General features: G+C 39.9%; 1 protein-coding gene across 1 annotated transcript; it reads left to right on the forward strand.

Annotated features, from left to right (window-relative positions):
- The first annotated feature begins 910 nt into the window (after positions 1-910).
- On the forward strand, positions 911-8,585 carry Ptgdr (prostaglandin D2 receptor). The gene is made up of 2 exons (XM_015480884.2): positions 911-1,858; positions 8,267-8,585. The coding sequence occupies exons 1-2, from the start codon at positions 1,013-1,015 to the stop codon at positions 8,486-8,488; spliced, it is 1,068 nt and encodes a 355-aa protein (XP_015336370.1). The 5' UTR covers positions 911-1,012; the 3' UTR covers positions 8,489-8,585.
- Positions 8,586-19,746: the final 11,161 nt, after the last annotated feature.

Raw genomic sequence — 19,746 nt, forward strand, 5'->3', positions numbered from 1 at the left:
GCAAGCTTGATGGATGACACTGCTTGTGAGGTTAAGCAAGTCCCTCAGGTTCACACAGACAATAAGTAGCAGAATCAGGATTTGAACCTAGGCCTATCTGATGACAGTGTGAATCCTGTTAAGCCACATCCTCCCACCCTGTGGACACGGCTACTGTGATTTATGGTACCTAAGACCAATATCGTTTCTTTCTTTTCCCTGTGCAGAAAAAAAAAAAAAAAAAAAAAAAAACTTGCTCTGAAATTTGGCTAGTCTCTTGGGAGGAGGGCCATGGAAGCATGACAGATGAACTCTGTAATATAAATGGAAGGTGGTTCCAGGTTAAGCTCTGCCACTTACTGCAGCTGTCACCTTGGGCAGATCAGTTAAACTTCCAAGGCCAGGGTTTCTCACCTATCAGGTGCAGATCCTTGTAGTGCTCCACATCCCAGAGATCTAGAAGCGAATAGGAACCAAGGTACAGCAAATGTTAATTACCTTTGACCCTCCTTAAGACACTGACTGATCTGAGAAAACTAGGTAGTAGCCTTTTCTCAGCTTCAAGTGAGCCTTCCACTTCAGCCTCCCGATTAGCCAGCTGGTTTTTCTGAGTTCCTGGCCAACACTGAAGCTCTACCAACGCTACCGCCTTGCGCCCTGCTTACATTTCCCCTCCCTTTCAGTAGTTCTTTTGCCTGACCTGGAGGACTAGTCTTGACTGCTCCGACTCTGGCTACTTTCCTTCTGATTTCTGGGTACCAAGATGTGTTTCTCCTCAGTACCCCACGCATCAGGGCCGAGCATTTAGCTCCGCTGTTCCAAGCTCTGGAATAGCCTCGAGTGCTCACCGAGAGGCGCGTCCCGCCCTAGAAAAAGGGTGTGACCGGAGAGTTTAGATAGGAGGCGCCTACTGTGGGGGAACACCCTGCCGCCCGCAGAGCTTCCTTTACAGTTCAGCCTCTTCACCAGAGCTGCGCGGGGAATCGCCGGGGGCTTCTCGGCACCTGGGCACCGGGGCTCACGCCTTCCCACCATGAAGTCTCCCTTCTATCCATGTCAGAACACCACCTCGGTGGAGAAAGGCAACTCAGCGACTATGGGCGGGGTACTGTTTAGTGCGGGCCTCCTGGGCAACCTGTTGGCCCTGGGGCTTCTGGCGCGCTCAGGGCTAGGGTCTTGCCGACCGCGCCCGCCGCGCCCGCCGCCCTCGGTATTCTATGTGCTGGTGTGCGGCCTGACCATCACCGACTTGCTGGGCAAGTGCCTGATAAGCCCGGTGGTTCTGGCTGCCTATGCGCAAAATCGGAGCCTGCGAGGGCTAATGCCTGCGTCCGGTGACGAGTCACTGTGCCAAACCTTCGCTTTCTTCATGTCTTTCTTTGGGCTCGCATCGACGTTACAGCTCCTGGCCATGGCTCTGGAGTGCTGGCTTTCCCTGGGGCACCCCTTCTTCTACCAAAGGCACATCACCCTACGCCGGGGCGTACTCGTGGCTCCGGTGGTGGGTGCATTCTGCCTGGCTTTCTGCGCACTGCCCTTGATGGGTTTCGGGAAGTTCATTCAGTACTGCCCAGGCACCTGGTGCTTCATCCGGATGGTCCGCGATGACTCGATCTGGGTGGTGGTCTACTCTGTTCTCTACTCCACGCTCATGGCGCTGGTGGTTCTTGCCATCGTTCTGTGCAACCTTGGGGCGATGCGCAACCTTTACACTATGCACCAGCGACTGAGACGACACACGCGCTGTGGACTCAGGGACATCGCGGATCCAGGCGCGGGAAAGAAGGTGGCATCCTCACATCCCTTGGAGGAGCTGGATCACCTCCTGCTGCTGGCCCTCATGACAGTGCTCTTCACTATGTGCTCTGTGCCTTTAATTGTGAGTAGCTGGGAGCAAGGTTGTGGGAAACTGGGGTGTGTTGGGCTGCTGGTGCGGGGCTGGAAGGGTGGAACCCGGTGAACCCCGTGCCCGCACAAGAGGAGCTGCGTCCTGGGCCAGGAGGGTTTGTCACTGTGCTCCTCAAGTCGGATTCCCTCCACAGCCCTAAGATAAAGTCCAATTCGCTGAACGAGAAGAGGGAAGGTCAGGAAAAGGGAAAGAAGACATGACCCAGCAAAACCCTTTCCATTGTGACAGGACTCCCTCCTGTCTGCTTCCCTCTGGGGAGCTCTCAGGGACAAAAATCCCTCAAACCTTGGAGAAGTTTGGTCTTTCCGTGACAATACGGTTCCTCTGCTTTTCCTGATGGCTAGGTGAAGTTTTATTTCTTTAGATGTGCTCATGGTTTTAATGGTGTAAGAAATGGACGAATGGCGTCTGAGGGTTCTTTTCTGGGTGTTGGGGTGGAAAGGAACTAAGGGACAGTTTAATTCTTCCCCATTGGCTTGCAGATTTAGTTTGAGTGAACTTGGATGCTCTGTTGCAACTGTTTCTGGTGCCACCGCGGGAGGAGGTGTGGTAGAGGCTAAGAGGCTGTTTGTATGTGGTTGCAGCTGGTGGTGTCGTTTTGACAACCTGCCTTGACAGGTTTTGTTTCTATTCTGGCACGTGAGTTGGCATGAAGGCCATTATCTTGGGTTTTAAGTTACTGAGGGTTTGAATTACCTCCCGTTTTTAGGGTATTCATTCCTGGGGGCCCAGACACCTAGAAGTGGCTGGCATAGGAGAAGACTTTTTCAGCATAGTTCCTCCCCCTCTCTCCCACCTCCAATGTACCTGTTTAGCAAAAACTACATTTGAATAAATTACAATACATAGCCAGTTCAAAGTCTTTGGAATCAGAGACTTATGGGACTAGGAAAGTTAAATTTCTTACCAGGATATAGCAATTCTGGATGTTAGTTTCAATGGGGAATCAAAGGGAGATATAAAGAGATTTTCCTTTAAATGAAGGTCTTAATGTGTGGAGGATGCATAACCTGTAGCACTATCATGCAGGATTAGGATCAGAACTCCATCAATCAATCAGTCAATGTCTACATAAAAAGGCAGAGGTAGACGTAGTAGATAGATACAGCAATGGTTCTCAAACTTTAGAATGCTCAGAATCATCAGCAGGCTGTAAAAAGAAAGATTACTGGGTCCCACACCCCCAGGATTCCTTTAGGATGTTTTTAGGTTTTTAAAAAATGTTTATTTTATTTTGTTTTTCTTCCAAAGCAAGGGGTTAACCCAAACCTCACACATGCTAGACATGTGCTTTACCACTGAACCACATCCTTAGCCCTAATTTTTATTCTTAACAAGTTTCCAGGTGAAGCTGAAACTGCTGGTTCAAGGATGGCATTGGTGGAACCACATTCTAAACAGAAGTTGGCAAACAAAAGCCCACGGGCCAAATCTGCCTGCCCGCTATTTTATGTATAGCCCTGAAGTTAATAATAGTTCTTACCAATGAATATTTGCAACCAACCAAGACCTTTAAGTCCCAACTAAGCCAAATACTATTCCATTAAAAAGTTTTATTCTTCTTCATGGTAAATTTGTATTTAAAAAATTATTATTGCATCCTGAATGTCATCAATAAAAATTGTGGAAATGTATTTTCTCTTTCTCTCTCATTATCTTGGTACTACCACATGGTAATGATTTTGCCTCTTGGTCTTTAAGGCCTGAAATATTTATTGGTTGGTCCTTTATAGAAAATGTTTGCAGACCACCTTAGTTGAAATCCCACTTAACCTAGGCTCTGATAAAGCAGACATTAGCCAAACCATGAAATTTTTGACCTGAGTTTGAATGTTATAGTAAAAATAACACAGAAAGCAACATAATACAGTGGTAAGAGCATTGCATTTGGACATATCTCTAAGGAGATTTGAATAACTCATATAAGTTTAGTGAGAAGCAAAAAAATAATGGACTTGAAGATGATTTTTCTAAAAAATTTTTAAAGTTCTAAATATGTATAATATTGATAGAATTCTTCACAAGAATCATCGTTTTCTAGAAAGGACAAGGGTTTTGGTGTAGGACATGGATTTGAATCAAGCTTCATTACTTACTGGCAAGGATTGGCACTTATTTATCCTCTAATGTCAGCTTTCTCATCTGTAAAATAAGAATAATCATACTGTTTTCTGTAAGATAGATATGAAGATTTGAAATTACACACACACACACACACACACATGCACAGACACACACAGGTGGAACATCCCTAATCCCAAAATCCACATGCTCCAAATCTGAAACTTCTGACAATCAACATGATATCACAAGTGGAAAATTCCACACCTAACCTCATGTGACAGTTTGTTGTCAAAACTCTGGCACACTCAAAATTTGTATAAAATTACCTTCAAACTAAGTGTACAAGGTCCATATGAAACAAATGAAAATCTCATTTAGACTTCTATCACCAAGATATTTCATTATCTATATACAAATACTACAAAATCCAAATAAATAAATAAATTAATCTTAAATCTGAAACAATTTTGGTCTCAAGCATTTTAAATAAGGGATATATAGCATGTACAGTATGAGTGTGTGTGTATGTGTGTGTGTGTGTGTCCCCAAACCAGTGCCTTTGTTCAATAATTAACATTACTCTTATTACTAATTATAGCTTACATTTCTTATTATTGCTTCCTGGATATAGCAAATTAATCAAAAGATATAATCTGCTTGGGAAATAGTGTTATAGTCTAAGGTTATGGTTCTCAAATTCTTTATGATTTCAGTACCCCTTTATACTCTTAAAAAATCATAGAAACCCAGAGGGTTTTTATTTATGTTGATAATATCTATCAGTATTTATCATATAAGATATTAAAACTAAGAATTTTTAAAAATACTATTGCAAAGAAGATATCAAAGTCTACTTCTCATGTTTTAATACAGGTTCAAGGAAAGCATTGAGATTTCAAAATGACTTAGTGAATGATATAAAGTTATAGCGATTATAGCAAGTAAAACAAAAAGGCGTATTAAAAGTAAGAAGTACTAGAAACAATCTCTGAAAATACACAAGTGTACTCTCAATCTAGAAAGGTCCAAAAATACACAAGCACAGATTAATGCCATTAGCCACAGAAGTGGTGATGTCATCACATGTTATACAACCTCCATAAAATTCACTGCACACCTTCTACAGAATGAGAATGAGAAATATAAATAACAGTTTTATGAAAAGTTTTGACTTCTTTGCCACACTCAATGGGTTGAGACCTCACACTTTAAAACCACTCATCCAAGGAATGGAACTAGCAACTAGAAAAATAAGCCTATATCCAACTTACTCGTAACATAATTATTGTATTTCATCAGGCCAGTGAAAAATTTTTTGTTTCCAGTGCTGGGGATTAACCCAGGGCCACAAGCATGCTCTGCAAGTACTTTACCACTGAGCTACACTCTCACCCCAATCTTGAGTATGATTTTTAACATTCACTTCACAATATTGCTGGATTAGAGTAAAATGAGTAGATTGAATTTTCAAATTTGCAATTTTGTACAGCAGGAAATATACAGAATATGGAATGAGCTTTAGAGGCAGTTTGCAGCACATTCTCTAATGTGTATAATATACTTTCACCAGATTCTTTTTATCTTAGAAAACCACAATATATTGGAGGTTGGAGGGGGAGCAGAGATGGATGAGAGGGGGTGTGTACGTAGAAATGAGTTATAACTCTTGAGCAGTTTAAAAGCTGGATAATGATAAATACGAGCTTGTGTGATTATTTTTTCCAGAATCCATGGAACCGGAGAAGTGGTAGAGGACATCCTGCATGCATTGAGACAGATCTTGTGTGTATGCCATTTTGGTGGCAGAAAGAATAAATGAGATGCTCCTTTCAAAGGGGGGATTAGAAACATATAAGGGATGGGAGACAAAAGAAGGGCCCAGAGGAAAGGAGTTAAAGTAGATTAAAGGGCTAGAGAGGAAGGCACATACTAGGGTGTTATGATGATGAACTGGGTAGAAGAGGTCATCAGATGGAGACCTCTCCAGCAGACATGGCCTGCCAAGTCTCCTCCTGGTTGGCAATGACAACATTTTCTCAATGACTCCTATCTCCATCAGAAGGTAGTCTTCTCATGCTGTCTTTATATAATTGAACCACTTTTAAAATGCCAGGTGTAGAACAACATTCTTCTAATACAAATCTAGTGACTTGAAAACACAGATAACCCAGGAGGGGTGTAGCTTAGTAGTAGAGCACTGGCCTAGCATGTGTGCAGTCATAGGTTCAGTCCCCAGCAATACACACACACTCTCTCCTTCCCCCCTTTCCTCCCTCCCTCCCCCTTCCTCCCCCCCGCTTTCCTCCCTCCCTCCCTCCCTTCTCTCTTTCTCTCCCTCATGGCAAACACTGCATAGAAATAAAATGATTTGTTGTAATTATAAGAGTATCATTCAGTTACCCAGATCCCACTAATCAAGCATTCTTGCATTATTGGAATTACATTGTGCTGTACTCCACTTTGAAGAGAATGGGGCAAATGTAAAAACAAACTCATGTCAACTGCTTTTTAAAATCAACTTAGTCATAGAGTTTATTATCATCCACATATTCATTCAGCACACATCTGGTATATAGAAATCCAAGACACTCTGTAGTTCATTGTGGAGATATAAAATGAGAAAAATGTCACATGCAACTACATAAGTCCTAAATCGATGATTGGGACCATAGGGAAGTTTGGCAGAGGACAGGAGACACTCCAAACTGAAAAAATAATATTAGCTAATTATTGAGTCTTATATACTAGATCCTGAGCTCAAGGTTTTCCTCATACCATCTCACTTCAGACTTCACAAAAATCGCTCAGAAGGTAGGTACAATAATTTCAACTGTAAATATGAGGAAACAGTAATTTCCCTGAAGTCACACATCAAGGGATTCTAATCCAGACAGACCCTAAAGTGGAGTGGGCTTAGCTACCACCTCAGATAATTTTGTAAAGGGTATAATATTTGGGGTAGACCTTGAAGGAAGGTATGATCTGAGTATATAATCAGTTTCCATATCTGTAATATAGGGATAATGACTGTACTTCATAGATTTTGGGGGGGGGGTGGGAGGGCTAAAGATAAGATGAATTTTTTTTAAGTGCTTAGAACTGTGCCCAGGAACAGTAGGCTTTATGTGGGCATTAGTCATTATTATTGCTATTAGTGTTATTAAGCAATAGTTATGGAAGAAGGCATTGAGATGTAAGTAACAGCTGAGTCCAATGTAGGGCATTTTCCTAAAGTGCACTAGATTGGGGTGGCTGAGCCTACTGAAATGCTCCATTGAGCAGTATTGAAAAGGCAAGGTAATTGTTATGGGAAGAAGCATCTTCTCCAGGAGATGCTCTTTGATTCCCTTGAATAGGTCCATTCTGCACTTATCCATATCATTTTCTAGTAATACTGCATTTGCATAGTTTCCATTCCATTAGGGTCCATTTGCCTCATTATGGATTTAGAATCTCAGGAGGCATAGGGTGTATAATGGCAAAAAGAACAGGTGGCCAGCCTCAGCCTGAGTAGGAAGCAATGGCAGTACTGATCTAGACAGTGTTGGTTGAATGGCAGGAAGAGCTGTGGTCTGAGGCACATTGCCGGGTTTCCAGGAGGCTTTAGGACCTCAGGGAAGACCAAGACAATAGGTAGCTAGACACAGGTAAGTAGGCTTTTATTTTTTTTTTTATTTTGCATGTTTTTCCTCCCTACCTTGAAAAAAGAATGTCAACCACAGAAAGATAGCAATCTATACCAAGGAGAACTAGGACACTGAGGTGAGCACATGAGGTGAACTATTCCTTTTTCAAGTCACCTTATGTCTTTTCATTGTTGTATTTCCTGTCTCTTCACATTGATTCAGTATTATTGATGCTTCGATATAGGTGATGTTTTCCAAGTGTGACTTATTTCTAAGCAAACTGATAAGAGAGGACAGGAAGCAGGTAGAGAAGAAAGAATTGAATAAAATACAGGAGTAAAGATACTAGCTGGAGAGACTGTATTTATGGAAGCGTGGTGACCCTGTATGTGAAAGCTGTCAGTGGGTCTTCATGGTCTGGCTGGGACCTAGACACCAGAGCATGGCAAGTGCAACAGCCACAGGGGGTCCATCAACCAGGTCTCCTACATACTCCTCAGTTTCTCCATCTCTCAGACTCCTCACTAACACCTGTCAGCTTCAGTGACCTCACCTACTTATAAATTTACCAAAAATGAGTATTCCAAGTTAAGCTGCCATGTTCTTACAGAAAGGTAAGTGACATAAAGTGAATCTATTGCTGTCACCAACCTTCCAATATCATAATGGAATGTTTTTCTTCAAACAGTATCGTTCCTACTATGGAGCTGTCCAGGATGCCACTGAAGAATCGGACGATCTTCTAGCCTTGCGTTTCCTGTCTGTGATTTCAATTGTGGACCCATGGATTTTCATCATATTCAGAACTTCAGTATTTCGAATGTTTTTCCACAAGATTTTCATAAGACCTCTTATGTATAGAAACTGGCAGAGCCATTCCTATCAAACTAATGTGGAATCCAGTTTGTGATAGAGGCTTACAATCTCTGGTAAGTTGGAGAATATACCAGTTTCAGATAAAGATTTTTTAAAAAAGCAAAAATATATCAGTTTCAGACCCATGATTTTTTTTTAAAAAAAGCAAAAAAACCCTTAAATCCTTAAAGATTTTTATCTCCCATAACAAAAGCATTGAAACATATTTTCAGAAGTATTTGATATAGTTTGAAAATATGTTGCCACTCTGTATTCAAGAACCATTTCAGTACATTTTTTTTTCATTTTGTGTTATTAACAACAACTAAAATGTTGTATGTTTTAAGCAATGTTAATTGTCTTATAACAATGATATTAATTATTCCAACATTTGTATCTGGTGCCCCTAATTTTTTTTTACAAGAAACCTATAGATCTTTATTTAAATATAGTAGAAACACCACTATTTAAAATTATGTGATAAATGTTCTTTAAAAAGCATATCAATGTCTTACCCTATTCATTTCCAGTGATCCCTGAATTATTTTATCTCATTATTACCCCCTGTTTAGTTATTATCCTGGCCAATTGGTCTAGGCAAAGCTTGAATCATAGATGTTTCTCAATGTGGGAATATGACCAGGTTAGGCATTTGGAGGGGTCTTCCCGAGCCACCATTTAGGGGTACTTAGTGTTCAGGCGAAGATGCAAAGCTACAAGTAGATGGGAAGAAATATCTGACTGTGGCCCACAACTCAGACAAGAAAATATTATCTTTTGAAATCTAGCCTTTTAGTATTGAGGCAGGGGTATCAGTAGGAATCAATATTTGAGAGTGGGCACACTATGTTCTTTCACTTTTGGAAACTCCATTTAGAGGCTTATCATATTGATGGGTTCTTTGGGGGTAGGATTTACTATGCTTCTTGGACAAATACTGATGTGTGACTTACCAGAGAGCTGTGTTAACTGAGTTCGGCTGCGTGAAGTAACTGGGCATTTGCATAGAGGAACGGGGACTCAGCCAGCCTCAGTTGAAGCTAATGGCCATGGCCATAACACCTTCCTATAAAGACCACTTTCTGCTCTTATGGAGACAGCAAAATGTTACTGAGGCTCCTGTGGGCTGTACTTTCACAACTGAAACAGGACACAGCTCAGAAGGAGCTCAATCAAGCACTTTAGTTGGACATTTAGAAGTTTACAAAGGTTAGCCAAACTGTGACCAGAACGGCAAAGTGGGGAACCACAGCTGTAGCTGAATCGGAGACTTAGCCCCACATGCAGCCCGCACTGTCACCTTGGGTAAAACAACTGGGGGGGGGGGGAGGCGACAACAACCAACTAGAGGGGATCCAGCATCTCTGGAGTTCCTTTGTACCCCTGCACACTTGGACTCTGAGGTGGAAAGCTGAGACCTCCAGCCAGCAATCCCTCCTGGGGACAAAAGTATTTACCTGGTTTCCAACTTCGCAGTAACTTCCTTTTTTTCACCTCTGGTTTTGCCCACATCTCAGAGACGGTATTAACCTGGTAATATACGTTTTTGTTTTTGTTTTTTGTATAGCAAAACTGTGAAAAAAAACCAAATTAGGAATATCAGAAATATAATTTGAGAGTATGACATGATGAAGAAATTCAGTTGTTTTTCAAGTTTAGCTTTTGTTTGTATGTTTAATGTGTATATGTGTGTGTGTGCATGTGTGTGTGTGTGTGTGTGTTCATATATTGTTTTTTGGTCAGAGGAAGTACATCCTTTTGTCTTCTCCTTTTGAAAAATGTGTTATGATAATTGTTCAGAAAATTTGATAAGATCCTAAATAAATCAACAAACATAATTTTTAAATATTTTGCTCAAGTAATTACTTTTCTTAAAAGGGCTGTGATTTCTGTTTGTAGCAAACAGTTGCCAGCAATATTGCTATCTCTAGTAGTATAATAATGTGAATTTTTATATACTATCCTGTTATAATTTATATTACCATAACAAATTTTCATGGTTTATCCAAGGACTTGGTGCTCCTCATGGTTTCATATGAAATGTCCATATATCATCCTGATGAAATCCGTGTCAAGTTAAATCCTACTCTGCAGTAATATTCATTGATTTATTCATTAGTTCATTAAGTTGACACAGATTTTGTGTCAAGCTACTGATTAGGTGCTGAGGAAAATAAGACTCAGTCCTGGCCCCCAACTGCTGGGTTGTACACTGCCGGGAGAAAGGATTGCAAATAATCGTAAGGCAGTGTAGAAATTCTTAGTAGTAGGTGCACACACACCAGACCAGGGGTGACACACAGGGCTGACAGGAGAACTTCACAGGGGAAAGGCACTTCAGTCAAGCATTGAAAATGAGTAAAAAATTTGACTGATTCGAAATGAAAACTGGAAAGACGCACAAAGAGTTTACAAGAGATATGAGGAAACATATATGATTAATAAATGCTAAAAAATATCCAGCCTAATCAAACAAATGCAAAAAACAAAGTCAGATTATCAAAGACCAAAGTCCAAAACAAAAATGTCTCATAAAAAAACAGAGGTTATTGAAAGATGGACATTCATATTCCAGTGCAAAATAGGAGCTTAAAGTGTTCCTTTACATTGTTCTAGTAATTCCACTCTAGAGTATTCTCCTAGAGGATAATCAGTGTTGCTGTCAGAATCGTCTACAAACCTTTTCTTGGTAGCCTTATTTATAAAAGCAAAAGAATGAAGATAGCTTGAAAATGGGTAAAGTAAACAAATGTTCAGATATGTTTATTTTTATATAATATATATGCACAGAAACATGTGGCCATTAAAAAGTTTTTTCTCAAATACAACATTAAGAAGAGAGCTTACAATATAATAGTTACAAACATTAAGAAGACAGCTTACAATGTAGTACTAAGTGAAAAGGGCATGATACATCAATTTAAATTATAACTCATAAACATATATGCATAGAAATACCTTGAAAAAATTAAGCATGAGCAGAACAGGTGGTGCATGCCTGTTACCCCAAGTACTCAGGAGGCTGGGGTAGGAAGAGTGCAAGTTCAAGGCTACCCTAGGCAACTTAGCGAGAACGTGTCCCAAGAAATTTTTTAAATGTCCTAGGCATATAGCTAAGTGGTAGAGCACTTACCTAGCCTGTGGGAGGGCCTAGGTTCAATCCCTAGTGTTGGGGTTGGGGTTGAGGGTGGGGAGAAAGAGAGAGAGAAAGAAAAAAATCAAAATGTAAGTGGAGGGTTCTGGAGGGGAGCATGAAACATGGGTATTGTTTTGATGCACATTTCCCCCACAATTCTTTGTATTTTCTAAGATTTCAAACAATAAGTATTTCTCTCACATGAAATTCTTTTTTGTCGCATTCTTCACGACTAAAACACTCAAGGTCACTCCAGGGGGAATGGGCTGCACAAAATAACCACACAGAGACAGACAAATACCTTTTTCTTTGGGGTCCTGTGAAAGCTCCTCTGACCTTAGGGGTCCATGGAAAGACAGAGAGCGAGTGAGTGCTGAACCCTTTTATTGGGAAAAATCCATTCAAATTTGAGGCAAGGGGTCAGGTTTCAGAGGGTTGAGTCCAGCTTAGTGATGTCTGCTGTCAGCAGATTGACTAACATCTAGAAAGGCCACATCCAAAGGCAGAGCAAGAGAAAGGGGAGACACAAAAGGCGTTTCCATGGAACATTCTATCCCAAACAGGGCACAGGAGTAATATCACAAAGGAACAGGTAAGCGTAGCTCAATCCATGGGGTGACACGCCTACGTCTGAAGATGCATCCTCAACCTCCAAGACTGGGTCAATGTCCAGGTCACTACGAGATGTAGTGATGGTCAAAGCCTCTCCTCTCAGGGAAGGAGAATGCGAATCATTCAGAGTGGCCACCTCCCACACTTTTTCAAAAGAATGAATAGAATTGGCCTGAATAAACCAGGGGAAAGGTGGGAAGGAAGAGCTTTCAGGTCTAAGGGAAAGGCACACAGAAATAAAGGAAGGGCATTCCTGGGCTTAGAAGCTCTAGTTGGCGGACATTTGGGATTTAGGACCAAAGGTGGCAACAGAGTGGCTGAAAGAGTGGCAGGTTTCACATCATAAGAGGTGTCCATATGGCAGTGGAGGGCTGGAACTCTGTGAGACCCAGATAACTGCTGATGACTGAAGGCTTTGAAGGCAGGGTGGAGTTGGGGGAAGATCAGACTGGTGCTCTGGCTTGCAGACAAGGCAGCTGGGGGTGATCCTACAGACCCCAGGGCACTTGTGAGTCCCTGCACTGGACCAGGGCTCTGGGCTAAGGAAGAAAATGAACTGAAGTACAACCTATCCCTCCCTGCTTGCCCTTTTGTGGGGTCCACCAACTAAGATGAGGGGGCCTCTTTTTGATCATGTTTGTACTTGAAGACGGACACAAAGACTTCATATGTGCAGGCCCTAGGGATTCCCAGCTGCAGGGGAAAGAAAGAGGCTAGGAGGAGCTGGATTCAAACACAAATTGCACACAGTGTGTAGTAGGTACAGCTGACACCATCCCTCCTCAGGACTCAGTCATGGCTTTAGTTCTTTCAGTTGCCTGTACTTGACCATTTTCTGCTTCTTGGTTTTAATGTAATCAGGAACAAGTTAGAAAAGGAAAGAACTTCTGAAAACACAGCATGTTTGTCTGCCTGTTCCCTTGCCCACCCCCTTTCCCAGTTTATCTGGACAATATATTACAGCTACTGATTCACATGAAGTCTCTAGGTTATCTGTGAACTAATTATATGCTACCCAGCCAGGTTAGGAAAGAGTCAGTTGTTAGGACTGGTTAGTCCCCAAAATCTCTCAAAGGCTAACTTTGAAAGGTATTCCTGAAGCTTTAAAAGAGAGGGGAAAATCCCAAAAACACAAAGCACTTGGATGACCCTAGACACTCACTAGCCACACAGCCTTCTCCATCTGCTTATTGACTGAGGTGCTTCATGCTTCAGGTCAGTGCTTCTCAAAGCATGGGCCCTGACAAGCAGCAGCAGCATCACCTGGAATGCATTAGAAAGGGAAATTCCTGGGCCCAACCTTGGACCTATTGAATCAGCATCCCTGGGGGTGGGACCTCTTGTAATTTCTTTTTGGAGTACAAGATCAGTGGTGTGGGTGTTCTTCCAGGTGGAGCAAAGCTGAGCTCACAGTAAGTGGGATACTGTAATTAGGGCTCCCTTTTCCTGTCCTTGCACAGTTGCCTAATTCAGTGGAAAGAATCAGCTGGCCTCACCCACTATGGGCAAGGTCAACATTCCAATCTTCCAGATAATTAAAAAAACCTGCATGAACTCAGGAGTCAGTCTAGTCTGGACAACATCTGCAGTGAAGTTGTTTAGCACCTATTATGTTCTAGCTACTGAGTATGTGAAATCAAAAAGGGGAAAATGAAGAGATGAATTTGGTTTATTATTATTGCTGTTGTTACTTAAATGCTAAGACCAGAGTCAAGTAAAATCTGATAAGTGTTTTTAAGTCAAGCTTGCAGGGTCTTAGGATGATCTACACTCCTAGAAAAAATATGGAATCTAATTGGAAATACAGGATGAATGAAGTTAAAGATCATACAGTCTTTTGCAAATGTTACCAAGTTTTGGAGGATGGAGCATAGATTTTAAACCAGCAAAGTCCCAAATCAGAGATAATTGATGTTTAAGATTAGTCTAGCAATGCATTGTATAAACACCTGGGCAAACAATGAAGTTGGTACCTTGCCAATGCCAGCTTCTTATCAGCACAAAATAGGAGGAGGAAACAATAAACATCACACAACATAATGAATTAGAAGACTTCTTTCATTCCCACAAATCTAAACCACCCAGAGTTCTCAATTAGGTTTTAAAAATGCATTTTATAAATGAGTATGATTGACACATCCAAAATAAAATGACTCCCCAAAAAAAAGATAAAGATAATAATGAAACCAAAATCTATCCTTCAAACATAAAGTAATACTAGACAAAGTAGAATTTAAGCCAGAGAATTTTAAATAGTTAAAAAATCAGTACGTAATTATATTGTGAAACATGCATAACCATATTTATAGCAATCCAATTCACAATAGCCAAGTTATAGAACCAGCCTAGGTGTCCATCAACAGATGGAGTGATAAAGAAAATGTGGTACATATACACAGTGAGGTTTTATTCAGCCATAAAGAGGAATGAAATTATGTCATTTGCAGGAAAACGAATGGAACTAGAAAGTATCATGTTGAGCAAAACAAGCCAGACTCAGAAAGCCAAGGGTAGTATGTTCTCTCTCATAAGTGGAAACTGGAGAGAAGAATATTTAAAAAGGGAGTTAAGAAAATAGGAGGGAGACCAGTAGAGTTGAGGACGGGAATCAGAAAAAGGGAGAGGGGAGGGGAAGAAAAAATACTAAGGAATGAAATGGATTAAGTTATGTTATGTGCTTATACAAATATGCCACAATCCCACTATTATTTATAATCATGATGCACCACTGGAAAAAATATACAATCAGTAGTGAATACAACATTGAGTTGTTTGACCAAATAGTGTGGCAATAAAAGTACAAAGGAAAAAGCATTAGAACATGAGAAATAAAATATCACTATTGTCATGGATTATTTCATGTATCAATCAAGATAGATCAAATAGACAAAAAGATATTAATTTAAATAGATTTATGTATTTGTTGTCACATTACTCAATCAGATGGATTTTTATCAGATAGATAGGTTATGTTTATATGTTTAGGACAGACTGTTTTAAAACATAGACTATGGTATATAATTCACCTACAATTCACTTTGGGGACCCTGGAGGCACTCCAAGAAAGACTTGGATGGAGTGGTTCTTCAGAGCAGCTCAAACTAAGGTTCAACAAGAGGTTTGAGTGACTCTGAAAGATACATGCCATATATAAAATCACAATGTGGGCAGAGAAAATGAACAGCGTTTCAAAAAGAGCCCAAACTTGAAGTCATAAGGACAGAATTTCTGACTGTTAAACATAGATTTGTGACCTACCTGCTTTGTGCATGTGAGACTCAGTATTCTGTCATCTAGGATGAGTATTGTATTATCAGGATTTCAGTTAATAATGGCTACTGATTCTCCAAAGTAACACAAGAAATGTGGGTCACATCGAGGCAGTAGGCAGGTTGGAAGAGAGCTGCTAATGATCCCCATCTCTGTCTCTTGGTGTCTTAGCTTGTTTTCTGGTGGTATAACAGAATCCCCGAGACTGGGTAAATTATAAAGAACAGAAATATGTTTCTTATAGTTCTGGAGGAGGCTGGAATGTCCAAAATTAATGTGCTTGCATCTGATGAGAGCCTCATCGCTAAATCATGTCATGGCGGAGGGTATCACTTGGCAAAAGAACAAGTGTGCAAGCTCATGTCTCTCTTCCTCTTCTAATGAAACCACTAATCCTTGTGAAACTCAACGGAATAAAATAAAAAGCCACTTTTCCTATCATGGGAATCCAGCCCTCATGATCTCATCCAACCCTAATTACCTCCCCTACCCCCCAGTTTCAAATACCATCAACATGTGAATTGGGGGATTAAGTTGTCAACACCTGAACTTTTGGAGGACACATTCAAACCACAGCTTCTGGTATTTGTGCCCTTGGGCAATCCCTTCCCCTCTAGTGTGAACTGGACCTAGAGCCTAGCTTCTAATGAGCTGTGTACAAGGAGAAATACCTGGGATGTTACACCCTTGATGTCACCAGCCTTGCTTGCTGGCTTCCTCTGATGGAAGCCAGCTGTCATGCTGTGAGCTATGGAGAAGCTCACATGGGAAAAACCCGAGGGAGGCCTCTGGCCAGTAAGGAACTGAAGCCCTCAGCCCCCAACCTAGAAGGAACCAAATCCTCAACCACCCCATGAGTGTTCTTGGAAAGGAATCCTTGTGAGTCTAGCTTGGAGCTGACTGCAACCCCCACCGTCATCATTTTTTTTTTTAAGTTAACAAATGATAATTTTAAATATTCAAGGAGAACAATATGGTATTTTGACACCTGTGTACAGTTTGCAATGACCAAATCAGGTCTCTCCATCATTAACATACCCATTACCTCAAACATCTATCATTTCTTTATGTTAGAAATATCAAAAAATCCTTTCTTTTAGTTATTTTGAAATATACAATTATTAATGGTAGCCACTCTACTTTGCTATAGAACACAGAACTTAATCTTCTTAACTATGTTTTTGTACCCAATAACTAAACTCTTTCCATCCCTACCCTTCCCAGGCTTTAATGACTGTGTTTCTACAAGGTCAATGTTTTCAGCTTCCACATCTCCTTCAGAACACAAGATCTTTGTCTTTCTGTGCCCAGGTTATTTCAATTAATATGATGTCCTTCAGGCTCGTCTATGCTGCCACAAATTACAGGATTTCATCCTTCCCTGTGCTCGGCCAACATCTTGCCTGTGACTTGTGAGAGACCCTGAGTCAGAGGAGTCAGCTCAGCACTGTCCAGGTGCCTGAACCACAAAAATATAAGAAATGTTGTTTTAAGCTGCTAAGTTTGGGGGTGATTTTTTTTCAGCTTTCATCACTAATGCAATTAATTTCATTATAATTAAATTAAATTAATGGCTATCAAATGATCTACAAGTCCATGGCATAGCTTACTGAAAGATATGATACATGGAATATGGATAAGCCTTGATTGTATACTAGGTTCTAGAAGGAAAATCTCAATGAATGTAAGAAAACAGAAATTGAACAGTGCATTTTCTCTGATCAACAAATGCATTTTTATTTAAGTTGAAACGAAAATATCTAATTACATTTTCTTCTCTGTGTTTGATCATATGTATTAAATAGTACCTACAACATGCATATGCAGTCTAAATAATAAAGCATATAGTGAATATTCACACAGACATCATGCAGATCAACAAACAGTACATTTTCAGTACTCGTGTGTCTTCTCTAAAGCAGTCCCCTCCTTCTCTCTGGAAGTAAAGACCATCTTTGCTTTTCTTTATTTTACTACCTGTGTGGTAAAATATATAACATGCCATCAATGAATATTTGAGTTGCTTCTATATTTGCCTATTACAGAGACCGCTGTTTGATGATTCTTATTGTATCCTGTGTGGAACAGGTGCAAGATACCTCTAAGACATATACCTACGAGTGGAATTGCAGGATTATAGGATATGAGTAATCCTGCAATCCCACTCCTAAATATATATCTTTATTGTATTGTCAAAAGCGATATCCCAACACTTTCATTGTTGGATCTTTTATTTTACCATTCTGGTAAATTTATATGATTTCTTATTGAGGTTTTAATGTATTTTCCTTGTAATAATAATGATATTGTACCTCCCTTGTACATTTATTGGTGCTTGGAAATCTTTATAAAGCTTTGTTCAATTTTTTGCCTAACTTTTTAATACAAATCTGTCTTTTCATGTTGCTCTGTAGATGTCCTATCTATAGTTCCTTTGTCAGTAATACGTATTGCAAATATCTCTTTCCATTTCATAATGTCTTTTTACTCTCTTTGTGGTGACTTTTAATGAATTGAAAATTTTATTTTATTAGAGTCTAATTTCTTAAGCTTTACCTTATGGCTAAGCTTTTGTTTGAGTCAGTTTTTTTGCTGTTGTGACTAAAAGATCTGACCAGAAATAAACTTCTCCTCCTCTAAAGGAGGAAAAGTTTATTTGAGGGCTCATAGTTTCAGAGGTCTTAGTGCATAGAAGGCCGGCTCCATTCCTCAGGGCTTGAGATGAGGCAGGACATCACAGCAGAAGAGTATGGCAGAGGGAAGCAGCTCAGATGGTGATCAGAAAGCAGAAAGAGAGACAGAGAGACTCTCCTCACCAGATACAAATATATACCCCATAGCCATACCCCCAATTCCCACCTCTTCCAGCCACATTCTACCACTTCAATGACCACTCAGCTAATCCTTATAGGGAGATTAATTCACTGATTGGGTTAAGACTCTTATAACCCAATTGTCTCTCCTCTGAACATTCTTACATTGTCTCACATGTGAGCTTTTAGGGGACACCTCACATCCAAATCATAACAGTTTTTTATGTCTTCTTTGAGAAATTTTTCTGAACCTGGAATAATGAAATATTCTTTTATATGACTTTATAAAAGCTTTATAATTTTGCCCTTCATTCTTTGATTACTTCACCTGTGATTTACTTTGTACATGGTATGATATAGATATCTAATTTTGTATTTTTTACCCTATACATACTAATTGTCCCATATAAATACTAAATACCATTGACCCTGTCATTTATTGACAAGTTCATCCTTTTCCCATTGGTATTATGTCTGTCACATATCATTTTCAAATTTGTATGTCTCTTTATATTTCACTGGCCTATTGTTTTAGTTACCATAGTTTTATATCAGGTATGTTAAATACTTCCACCTAGTTCTTTTTCAAGTCATCCTTGTTAATCATATATTTCTCTGTAAATTTTAAAATAAGCTCACCAACTTTCACAAAACTCTGTTGAGATTTTCACTGGGATTGCACTAGCTCTATTGATCAATTTAGTATATCTCCCAATTTACTTATATTTTTTCTGTCTCTTTATAAAGGTTTCTAAAAATTATACAAATTGTAAATAGACAGTGGAATGAATTTCCAGTTAACACATCTAAGTAAGCAGCACCCAGATCACAAAGCAGAATACAGAGTTATCAGAATGTCAATTCCTTTAAAATTCCCTTTTAGTTACTAACCCCACCCACAAGTAGAAAACACCTTCTTGCGTTTTAATTCCATGTAATCATTTTGCCCATTTTTAAATTTTATGTAAATAGAATCCTCTGGTATGTACTTGGTCTCCTCAGCATTATGCTCATGGAAGCCATCCAAGTTGTTCAGAGAGTTACATTTTGTTTAATCTCTTTGCTATAGTGTGTAGTATTTCACTATGAAAATTTACCATGCTAGTGAACTCATTCTGTTGTAGATGACATCTGAGGGATTTCTAATGGGGGCTATTACAAATGGTAATAATAGTAATGTTCATTACTTAAATAAGTGTACAGAAGTAATATATTGTGACTTACACTTGCGTATCCCTGACACACCTATTCATAGGTTTATTGGCCTGTTGCTATTTCTGCCTGTGAAGGATATGTTCAAATTTTTTCCCGACTTTTCTGTTCAGCTATTCGCCTTAGCTTATTGGTTTTCAGGAGTTTCATACTCTGGATCTATTAGATTCTTGAGTTTTAGGTGGTGTGTGGCAAAATTTTGTATGCTGTGGAAATCTTAGTGGATCCAAATCTACTTGGTTCCCTGGAGTTCAGAATGAGAATTTAGAT

The sequence above is a fragment of the Marmota marmota genome, unplaced genomic scaffold (genome assembly GCF_001458135.2).
Source record: "Marmota marmota marmota unplaced genomic scaffold, marMar, whole genome shotgun sequence".
Lineage (NCBI taxonomy): Eukaryota > Metazoa > Chordata > Mammalia > Rodentia > Sciuridae > Marmota > Marmota marmota.

Bases quoted from the DNA above. Each gene is read 5' to 3' on its own strand.
- Ptgdr (XM_015480884.2), top strand. From the start codon at position 1,013: ATGAAGTCTCCCTTCTATCCATGTCAGAACACCACCTCGGTGGAGAAA. The intron at 1,859-8,266 runs GTGAGTAGCTGG...TTCTTCAAACAG, and splicing joins TGTGCTCTGTGCCTTTAATT to TATCGTTCCTACTATGGAGC.